At 46.8% G+C, this 11,159-nt stretch overlaps 1 protein-coding gene across 3 annotated transcripts in view; it reads right to left on the bottom strand.

Moving 5' to 3' along the window:
* The window catches only part of map4k6 (mitogen-activated protein kinase kinase kinase kinase 6), a 22,418-nt gene extending 12,897 nt beyond the window's left edge, over positions 1–9,521 (bottom strand). For all 3 annotated transcript variants that reach the window (XM_036524882.1, XM_036524881.1, XM_036524883.1), the window contains exons 1-11: positions 9,165–9,521; positions 4,309–4,366; positions 4,078–4,168; positions 3,890–3,954; positions 3,069–3,124; positions 2,445–2,492; positions 2,007–2,049; positions 1,534–1,606; positions 897–1,028; positions 752–814; positions 244–325 (exon numbers count right to left, since the gene is read on the bottom strand). In XM_036524882.1, coding sequence (XP_036380775.1) covers positions 244–325; positions 752–814; positions 897–1,028; positions 1,534–1,606; positions 2,007–2,049; positions 2,445–2,492; positions 3,069–3,124; positions 3,890–3,954; positions 4,078–4,168; positions 4,309–4,366; positions 9,165–9,266 — 813 coding nt within the window. In that variant the 5' untranslated portion in view covers positions 9,267–9,521. The remainder of the gene's footprint in view (positions 1–243; positions 326–751; positions 815–896; positions 1,029–1,533; positions 1,607–2,006; positions 2,050–2,444; positions 2,493–3,068; positions 3,125–3,889; positions 3,955–4,077; positions 4,169–4,308; positions 4,367–9,164) is intronic.
* Positions 9,522–11,159: the final 1,638 nt, after the last annotated feature.

Genomic DNA, 11,159 nt, shown 5'->3' on the forward strand with positions numbered 1-11,159 from the left:
GACTGGGGCAGTTCGACTGGGGCAGTTTGACTGGGGCAGTTTGACTGGGGCAGTTTGACTGGGGCAGTTCGACTGGGGCAGTTTGACTGGGGCAGTTCGACTGGGGCAGTTTGACTGGGGCAGTTTGACTGGGGCAGTTTGACTGGGGCAGTTCGACTGGGGCAGTTTGACTGGGGCAGTTCGACTGGGGCAGTTTGACTGGGGCAGTTTGACTGGGGCAGTTCGACTGGGGCAGGTACGTACCTGCAGAAGCTTTTCAGCTGTGGGTCTCTTGCGGGGGTTTTTAGTAAGAGACATTTTCACAAAGCTGTGAAAATCTGCAGACCTGAAGAGAAGAGAGATGACACACAGACACTGAGCTGTCACTCATATCTCTCTCATTTCTGACAAATTATCTCTACTCTTATAATAAATTCTTCCTTTCTTTTGCTGACTGAATTTCAAGGCTTCCGTGGGAAGACATTTTAAACAAACAAGAAGAACAAAAACATACAGAATAACCAGTAACACACTAAATAGGCACACAACCAGTGACAAAATAAAAAACAACAATGACAGTAGAAACCTAGTAGATAATAATTATGCTTAACCCTAAACAACAGAATGTATGAATTAAACATTGATAACTTAAATCATTGTGTTTAGATGAACAATGATCCACAACAGTGTAAACCTGCACACTGCTAGTGACTAACAGTGATATCCTATCCCACTCTAACACCATTATAAGAGCTGCATTACTGGGTCTCACCACTTGGCCTTTTCCTTTAGTTTGGGGGGCTGGAAGCTGCTCTTTGACATGACCATCAAGGCTCTGCAACAGAGATTTAGAGTCGTGTCAGAGCAGGGTCAGTGGGGCCTTTATCCAATCAGGAGGCAGGGTCTGCTGGCCTCACCTCATTGGGTGGAGGTCAAACATGGGCGGCTGCAGCTCGGCCAGCTCGATGGCGGTGATGCCCACAGCCCAGACGTCACACAGCTGGTTATAGCCTCCCTTCTTCTCCACTGCTGCCACCTCTGGTGCCATCCTGAAACCACAACCTCATCTTTCAACCAATCAGAGACAGTCTATTCAGACCAAAACATCAACTTTCAACCAATCAGAGACATCAGTCTGTTTAGATCACAGCCTCTTCTTTCAACCAATCAGAGACAGTCTATTCAGACCAAAACATCAACTTTCAACCAATCAGAGACATCAGTCTGTTTAGATCACAGCCTCTTCTTTCAACCAATCAGAAACATCAGTCTGTAAACACACACACTCCAATGTAAGCACACACTTAGAGATATAGTATAGTGTGTGTCACTATAAGTGAGAGAATGTGTCTTCAGATCTACTACAGATATATCTGTACTTTAAAAGGTATTGGAGGTGGGGATAAATGATTCGAAAAACAATGTGAAATCAACTTCACAGTATAGCTGAGATGAACAGTAAGAAGTGGCACAATCATGCAGGCTAAAACTGTTATTGACTGTTAGCATCAGGAGGATCTGGGTTCAAGTCCCACTCAACTCAGCCCCTCTCACCAGTAAGGAGTTCCAATGAAAGACTTCCTTTTGGACACAGATGTGGTGATCTCTGCTGCTACACCAAAATCAGCTGGAAAGAGAGGAGAGAGAGAGAGACAGAGAGAGAGAGAGAGAGAGAGAGAGAGAGAGGGAGGGGGAGGGAGGGAGAGAGAGAGAGAGAGGGAGGGAGGGAGAGAAGGAGAGAGAGAGGGAGGGAGAGAGAGAAGAGAGAGAGAGAGAGGGAGGGAGAGAGAGAGAGAGGGAGGGAGAGAGAGAAGAGAGAGAGAGAGGTATACAGTCACTGATCATATCATAGTGTTACAGGGGTGAGATGCAATAATGTGCTGTACATATAGCCATTGAGTAACTCCCCACAGCAGAAACATTTAAAGATTGTCTGAGCACGTGCTGTGTGGTTTCACAGTGAACATGTCTGTGTCTGAGGGTGGAGGCGTCTTTGTGCACAGGGCGGAAGGTGGACTTTCACTTACCTAATTTGACATCTCCTCGTTCTGTCAGGAGGATGTTGGCTCCCTGCAGGTGAAACACAGTGATGCGAAAGGGGCTTTTCCGAGGAACTGGAACTATGCAGAACCAAGTTTCTCTTCTGCCTACTTCTCCTGGGATCAGCCAATTGTTTTTGGAAATATTTGTACTCTTAAAATATTGAGCATTGCAAGATTTCTCAGCAAAGCTCATCACCTCCTGATGTAACACTTGGGAGTGAAAAAAGTAATAATCTGTTTCACACTGGATAAATTCTCCATTTGCTCTCCATGAGGTTCATGACAGAGTTACTACATTAAACAACTGTTCCCATTCAGAACGGTGCCACAGCTCTGAGCAGCCAAAAGCCCCACACCAGAGGCAGCGCAGCCAGACCCCCTCAGCTCTGGCTCTCTGACAGGCAGCAGTATAGCGCCCCCTACCTTAATGTCCCTGTGCATCTTCCCCCTGTCGTGCAGGTGGCGCAGACCCTGTGCAGCACAGAGCACACCATCAGAGAGGAACACCCTGCCGTTCAAACACCACACAGTCACAGAGTCCAGCCAGCACACCATCAGAGAGGAACACCCTGCCGTTCAAACACCACACAGTCACAGAGTCCAGCCAGCCCCAGCGTGGCCACAGTGGAAGACCCCTGTCTGAAATGACCAATTCCCCCAACCCTCTGACTGTGCATTTAAATGGAGTTAGTGTGTCAGTGATGTCAGAAACCAAGGCGTGGCCTGTGAAGCAATGGGCAGGGACTTTAGCTTGTCACCTGAAGGATGCTACTGTATGCTTAGACAGACTTTTCAGCCTGAAGAGCTGTGGCCAACTGGTGTGTAAAATGTAAGCTGTGTTAGCAGCCTGAACAAGAAGGTCTGCTGATCAACCAATCAGAAGTCTTATGGTCAGCCCAGTGCTGTAATTGGTTCAGTTCAGCTTGTTACACACGTGTCCATCACCGCAGTCACTGTTGGGACATGGAGAAAGGAGAGCTTCAGACAGCTCTGGATTTAATCACATAACTCCTTTCTGGAGGAAGCCTCTGTCCTCGATGTGAGTACCTCTAGTGTTTCCCGGCACATGTAGGCAATCTGTCTCTCCTTCAGCGGGCCTGTCACTGAGAGAGGAACAGACTCATCAAATATCACTGACTCATATAGCATCGCTGATTCATCTAACATAACTGACTCATCTATCATCACTGACTCATCAAATGTCATTACATTACATTACATTACATGCATGTAGGAGATGCTCTTATCCAGAACGACTTCCATCGCAAGAGAACATAAGCCTATCCATTTAATTTAAATGAGCAATAGTGTCAGACCAGGCTAACACTCCCAGACCAGTGAGTATGACTCATCAAATGTCACTGACTCATCAAATATCAGATTCATCAAATATGTTTGACTCATCAAAATCTGGTGCATGACTGCATGTTAATACTGTCACTAAACAACTCGTTATCCTCTGTCAATGTTTACAGCATTAGCAAACAGGAAGAGGATATAACAACAGTTCCATTACAAATTAAATATAGAGTAAAAAGTTACATGATTTGATGAGCAAAAAAAGCTAATAAAGCATCTAATGCTGGAAATTTCAGCAAAGCCGCAGTGAAATCTCAGGTTGCACAATGTAATCTCTGGGAATGATGAGAAATCTCAGGTTGCACAATGTAATCTCTGGGAATGATGAGAAATCTCAGGTCCCACAGTGTCATCTCTGGGAATGATGAGAAATCTCAGGTCCCACAGTGTCATCTCTGGGAATGGTGAGAAATCTCAGGTCCCACAGTGTCATCTCTGGGAATGGTGAGAAATCTCAGGTCCCACAGTGTCATCTCTGGGAATGGTGAGCAGGCTCTGGTTAAACTGACCGTGGTAGATGTCCTGGAGTGATCCTCCTCCACAGTACTCCATACATATCCACAGCTTGTTATTCCTGAAAGAGTACACACACATTCTGCTCGGATTCACATTCTCTCAGGTTCCCCCTGCGGGGTCTTTGGAAATTCTATTAAAAATGTTTTATTGTGTTGCTGCTGATAAACCCAGCAGTGAGGACCTGAGGTAGCTGCCGAAATAGGACACAATGTTCTTGTGGCTGCAGCCCTTCATCATGGTGATCTCCTGCTGGATAGAGGCCAGGTCTTCACCTGGCAGGACACACAAACACACAACACACACAGGCCCGTTAATGTAGAACGAGGGAAGGTGGCTCCTGGAATGCCCTTAAAGCAGGGGAAAGGTGAAACTACCGCTACAACTACACTGTCAGTGAGAATTCAGAACCTACCTGGATCCAGTTTGACAACTTTAATGGCTGAAATCACGGATGTCTTGATATTACGAGCCTTAAAGGAAGACAGAAAAATATAAAATGATAAATTGCTGATGAAATATAAGCAGCAAAATCTTCACGTGAAACTAATACAAAATTAGTGAATGATGGATGATAGTCTATTAGTACTCAGTATGGACAATGAGATGCATCACTATTTTATGTAGGAATGTTGAATTGTGTGGAGAAATCAAACACAATGCTCTATGAACACCTGATCATCCTGAAACAGGTGTACTGTTTTAGTCAAGAGTTAAATCAAGAGAGCTTTATTGTCAGCCCATCTATATACAACTATACAGTAGGGTTGAAATAACATTTCTCTGGGACCCATGGTGCTACATTCAGACAGTGAAAGACAAAGACAACATAAGGTGCAAAGTATAAAATCAATAAATAACAAGACAATAAGTACAATAAATACAACAAGACAATAAATAGACAAAGTGGCAGGCAAAAGTTTTCAAGTTGCAGTTGTAAACAAAATTACACCCTTTACAGTACATACTGCCTGTACTAGCCGGTACAGAGTCAAGGAGAGACAGCGGCTCTACAAAAAGCTGTCAGCCGTAGGCTGGGCTGTGTGCTCCAGCACATCTTCCTCAGATATCCCTGGCCATCGCGGGCCGTGCGGCCATCGCGGGCCGTGCGGCGGTGTCCCCAGCTGGAAGCCATCCTTCCATTGTGCCAGCCGGGTGAGATAGATGGCATGCAAGGTTGTTCATGATGAGGGTTTGAAGGGGGGGCTGGGCTGTCATGTGTATTTTCAGCAAATCAGAGAATTAGCTCATGAATATGAATGACCAAATGTGCTACTGCCACTCAAAAGGCCTGCTTGTGTCTAGGACAGAGAGAAGCACTCTGAAAATATTAACAAAAATATTAAATTATGCCATTCAAAAAAACAATTGATGTGTTCCTTTAATACCAAGGGATGGTTTAAATTGCAAGAAATTCCACCTTAGGGTTAGGGTCAGGGTTAGGTTAGGAAAAATCTTTCTTTCCTAAGTTGTCCTCTGTGGGGGCCCCTTAGGAAAGAAAAGTTTGCATTGGCCATTCAGTGTACTGGAGCCCTTGGGTAGACAGTTTTTTTGTTACCCTAGTGCTGGATTTTTCTGTGTGTAGGGTTGGGGTTGGGGTTAGGGCTAGGGTTAGGGGTTGGGGTCAGGGTTTAGGGTTAGGGTTAGGGTTCAGGTTTAGGGTTAGGGTTAGGGCTAGTCTAGTTCTAATTGTGTTGCCTGTCTCTCGTACATATTTTATGTCACAGTGTTTACACTGTATGACATACATGCAGTCGTTTGTGTCAATCATGATTTTTTGTTTAATGAGGTATGTTGTATTTGTTGTGTTGTTCTTGACTGTGGTGGTGTTTGTAGAATACCGGGCCTTGTGTGGGGATCCTGTTGATAGCTGGTAGTTTGCTCCTTACCAGGTGTTCCTTCAGGTTTTTGTTTTTCTTGTAGGCCGAGATGATTTTGTAGTTCTGGAGCAAGAATGCCGAGTATATGGTGATGAGTGGGATGATTTTCCTTGTTTCCTGTTGTTTTGCAGCCAAGAAGGTTTTCTGGACCTGTCTGAGGAAGGATCTGGAATATCCTCTTCAATGCTGTGAAGAGGGTTTTGGTGGCCTCTTCAAAATCCGTAGTTAGGGATAGGGTCAGGGTTAGGGTTAGGAGGGAGAGAGGAAACCCACAGCGGTGACCTGGACGCTGACAGTGGCAGTCATAGGGACAGGGGTGAGTCTTTTGGTGGCGAGACGCTTAACTATCTTTCGTTGGCAGTACACAGAAACTGTTTTCGCCGGTACCCGGTAGATAGCACTGAGTCTTGGAGTCTCGCTAACCAGTATTTTGGATTCAACATCTCTCATTAGTTCACTGGAGCCAAGTGGCACTATTGCCTTTGTGCCATTTATATCAGATTCAACAGAACGAACCACCGTTGTCTCTCTGGTTGCTGTGGAGCCCAGAGGACAGCTGGCTCACAAGGGGATCCCAAGAGTCAGGTGAGTCAGCAAATTCACCCTGTCTTGGAGTGCCTTGTGTCACTCTTGGGTTTGTTTGTGGTTTTTCACACTCACGCATCAGACAGGTAGGTTTAGCTACCTATTCCCTTTACAGGCATTTTAGAGCATCCATGCAGGGGTATCACAGCTGCTCTGTTGTGGGTTCTTGAAATGAAGGATTTTCCATGAAATGAGGCAGAATGTTTCTCTACTGAAGCACTGTACACTGAGAAGGCTCCCACACTGAGACGGCACTGGGCTGAGACGGCTCCCACACTGAGACGGCTCCCACACTGAGACGGCTCCCACACTGAGACAGCTCCCACACTGAGACGGCTCCCACACTGAGACGGCTCCCACACTGAGATGGCTCTGGGCTGAGACGGCTCCCACACTGAGATGGCTCTGGACTGAGACAGCTCCCACACTGAGAAGGCTCCCACACTGAGAAGGCTCTGCGCTGGGACAGCTCTGGACTGAGACGGCTCCCACACTGAGACGGCTCTGGATCTGGAATCACAGGGTGGAATGGCTGCCTCTAGCACAACAGCGCAAGCAAACTAATTTCTCTGTTTGGAGGGTAAAACCTCCATCGACCGTCTGAGCTGCGATTGGACAGATGATACAGGAAGTGACAGCGGGTGAAAGCTGTGCAGTGCGGCCTCCGCGGCCGGTTCAACTCCGAGCGTTTCAGCGGCAGGAGAGAGGGGAAGATGTGGAACCAAGGGAGGGGAGAGGTCTGGGTCTCATTTCTCTTTAGGCTGGATCCCCCCCTCCCCCATACACACACAAAAACACACACACACGCACACATTATTAGTATAGAGCACTATAACACTGCTCCATACTGGTTCTACAGAGAGCTATACCAGTACAGCAGCTCACCCTAAACCCCGTTAAGGACCAACATCAGTTTGCTCCCAGCAATAGAAAAATGATTCAAGGTTACAGAAAGGAGATCTGCAATTGTGGCTGTTCATGTGTGTTGCCCACAGCCCAGTTCAGCCGTGAAAGTGTGGCAGTCTGTGTCCAAACCCCTCCAGCCCTCAGACACAACGCTGCCGGCACACTAACATCGTTCACCATCTTCTGTTGCTACAGATACCAGACCACTGTTCAGCTGTAAGCCTTCTCCAGTTGCCATGGTGACAGATGCAGCCAATAGCAGATCAGCATTCTCAGGCAAAAAAAAGTTTGGAAAAAAATGAAATTTGACAGTACTCACTTCCTGTTTTCTTTCCTGCTACACCCGAGCACTTCCTGTGACAGGCACTGTCCGTTAAAAAGTGACTGTTATCTCTGTATTCTGCAACCTGTGAGTGAGTGTGTGGCAATCGGCTGTACAGGAGGAGCCATTACAAAGAACAGGGACTCCAAAGAAGTCTCTCTCATAGTCTAAATGAAAAGAAAATGATTTTTTTCCAGTGATTAGAATGAAATCTATGTGAAACAGGCAGAATGAGAAACATTATCTGAGGGATGTGAGACCGTGCACCCTCTCTGTCGAGCTCTGAGTAACGAAACTGATTCTCACAGAGCTGAGACACCAACCACTTCCTTCCGCCACGTTGTCTCTGGTTTTCCTGTTACAAACGGCTCCCCCTTGCACATCTCTCTCTCTCAATCTCTCTTTCTCTCCCTCTCGCACACACAGATACGCACACACACACACGCACACACACGCACACACGCTGTATAAATGGATAACATTGTAACAAATCGCTCTGGATAAGAGCGTCTGCTGAATGCCAGTACTGTGATGGGTGAGGAGTGATGAGATAGGGAAGTACAGAGCATCGGAGCAGGAGAGGCGCTGGATCAGCGGATGAACACCACTGCAAGTGAAGACCCGTATTAACTCACGCGTTACTATTAACCACGTCAAACAGCTGCCACATCACAGCCTCCTGAGAGACCAGCATCACTTCCACCTGCCGGGTCTGTCACCATGGCAAGCTGGGCTCACACACCTGCAGCCGACACATAATCTGAGAGTTTCCTCTGGCCTGCATGACCACGTGCAAATATTATAACCCACCGCATTTACAACCTCCCACACCGTCATCACCGTCAGCTCTCTCTCACACACACTCTCACACACACACTCTCACACACTTTCACACAGCGTAAAGAAGTCTTGTATCGGTGTCCTGTTCAGAGTAGCTGGTTATGCCTGCATTCTCAAAGCGATACTTTAAAATCGCAAATGGGTATTTCACACACACACACACACACACACACACACATACACACACAAAGACAATGCAAAAACACAACGTTAAAACAGTCAGTGACGTGAAAGCCTGCGGCAAACACGTTCCAGAGCAATCGACTGCGATACAGGAAGGAACATGTCAGCTTACGAGGTGGCTGCCATATGAAGCGTAATAACTGAACCACAAGCAATGTAACGTTAGGCTGCAGTTACGACGAACGCACACATTCAGGACAGTGTTTTAGGCTACGTATGCTCAGAGAACACCAGACAAAGCGAGGCATGCTTTCGTGCTATGTTTTAGCACGCTTTCATGTCATGTTTTTAACATGCTTTCATAAGTATTCTTCTCGAATAAAGTCAATTTGCCTGAACTGACAAGCGCAAAGCAAATAGACAATGAGAAAATGTGAAAATGAGAAGTAAAATATGTTTATCAGTGGTGAAATCTGTACCAACAGAGTCATAGAGCAGTCTAATACTTCCAGCTTCTGTTAATTTGGAACGTACTAGCACACACCTGCAAAACGAAACTTCAAAGTTTGAGTCGGGAAGCGGCCGCGACGGCTGGCCGCGTCCGGGCGGGATTACCTTAAACACGTCCCCGTACGTGCCGCTCCCGATGCGGTGGATGAGCTCGTAATCGTCCAGGGGGTTCAGGCTGGAGACCCCGATCGCGTCCATCGCGTCCATCCCAAATCCGCGTTTCTCACGCCTTTACCTGTCACTCATGATCGAGCACCGCTTCTCCTCCCAGTATCGACACTTCCCCAGCCCCTCACCACACGCTGCGATGGGTTAAAACATGGTCGTTTCGGTCTAATAGCAGAACCATATATAGTCGAAACGCACACACAACATTTATAAGCTGTTTCCTGTCGATTTCAGGTTAAGAAGCAGCTAAATCTCGCACGACCAGGAGCACAAGCAGCGTGTTATCTTGTCGTCACCTCATCACTTAAATAAAGCGCCTATCTTCGAATATTTGCGCAAACGATATTTTGCTGCCTGGGATCTCGTGGTATCTTACCGCGCTGTTTGTGTGAATGCTGGCAGGGAGTACAGCATCAGTTGTATTATCGATCTCTCTTTGAACGGTTGACAAAGGAAAGTCATTGTGCATTTTCAATGAAAAGTAGAGAATTACAGTGACGCCTCTCCTCCCTGGAATATGACAAGCTCTACATTTATGCCATGAGTTTTCGTTTTACAACCACAGTGTGTAGTTACGTCTGTTCCTAACTTATAAAATCTTTGAATGGACCTGCACCTGTTAACTAACAGGATCTAATAATCCCCTAGAATCACCCCTGATTATTTTGTTCTCAAGAGGCTGCTTTCTGATTTTTCTTGAAAAATAAATAAAAACTAAATCTGTCAGTAAGCCTTTCACTTTGCAGTAATTTACTGTCGCTGTGAACTGTCCGTGCTGCCTCCTTATCTCCATTTGCATTTCCAGGACTGCTCCTCTTTGGTTTCTGCTCTAATTGCAGCGGGATCGCCTTCATGGCCTCGGGTCCTAACCACTCTACTCACTCCCTCTTTGTGTGCTGCCATAGTTTATCCCTGCTGAAGCTAAGTTCATACTGCTGCATAACTTACTGCACACAAATTCACTGCTCATCCCTTTCTAACCTTCTCTCTCTCCCCCTCCCGTATCTCTCTCTCTCTCCCTCTCTCTCTCTCCCCTGTCTCTGTCCCTCTCCCTCTCTCTCTCTCTCCCTCTCTTTCCCTGTCCCCTCTCTCTCTCTCCCTCCCCCCTCCCATATCTCTCTCCCTCTCTCTCTCTCCCTCTCTCCCCTGTCTCTCTCCCTCTCCCTCTCTCCCCCCGTCCCCTCTCTCTCTCTCCCTCCCCCCTTCCCTAACTCTCTTCCTCTCTCTCTCTCTCTCCCTCTCTCTCCCTCTCTCCCTCTCTCTCTCCCCTCTCTCCCTCTCTCTCTCTCTCCCCTGTCTCTCTCCCCCTCTCTCTCCCCTCTCTCCCTCTCTCTCTCTCTCCCCTCTCTCTCTCCCCTCTCTCTCTCCCTCTCTCTCGCTCCCTCTCCCCCGTCTCCCCTCGTTCCTGTCCTGGCTACTTGCCCCCCACGCCCTGCCTGAGGCTTCTGTGCCCCCCGTCCACCACACTGAAACTGATGCCTTTTCATTTCACTGTGAACATTTCCACCATGCTCCACGAGTTTCTCGATCGCCTTTTTCCTGGGTCAGAGAATAACTTTCCATTTTTTCCCATATACATTACATTACATTTATTCATTTAGCAGACACTTTTATTCAAAGCAATGTACAAGCTAGGCAGAGTACAACACAAGCAAAAGCCATACTTGGAGTCACAGTATTAGAAGTGCTGCATGACCAAGTTTCAATAATTCGCCAGACAAGGTAGAAGCTAGCTGGTAGAGACACAAGTGCATTAAACCATTGTTTTTTTTTTAAAGGAAAACAAAGTTTAGGAATTATTGCTTTAGGTTGTAGTGATTCAGGTGATCAGGTGAGTGTGGTAGAGCTGTGTCTTAATCTGTTTCTTACAAATAGTGAGGGACTCGGCAAAGCGGATGAAGTGTGGAAGGTCATTCCACCATCGGGGGACAA

The sequence above is a fragment of the Megalops cyprinoides genome, chromosome 3 (assembly GCF_013368585.1).
Source record: "Megalops cyprinoides isolate fMegCyp1 chromosome 3, fMegCyp1.pri, whole genome shotgun sequence".
NCBI classification, from domain to species: Eukaryota; Metazoa; Chordata; class Actinopteri; order Elopiformes; family Megalopidae; genus Megalops; species Megalops cyprinoides.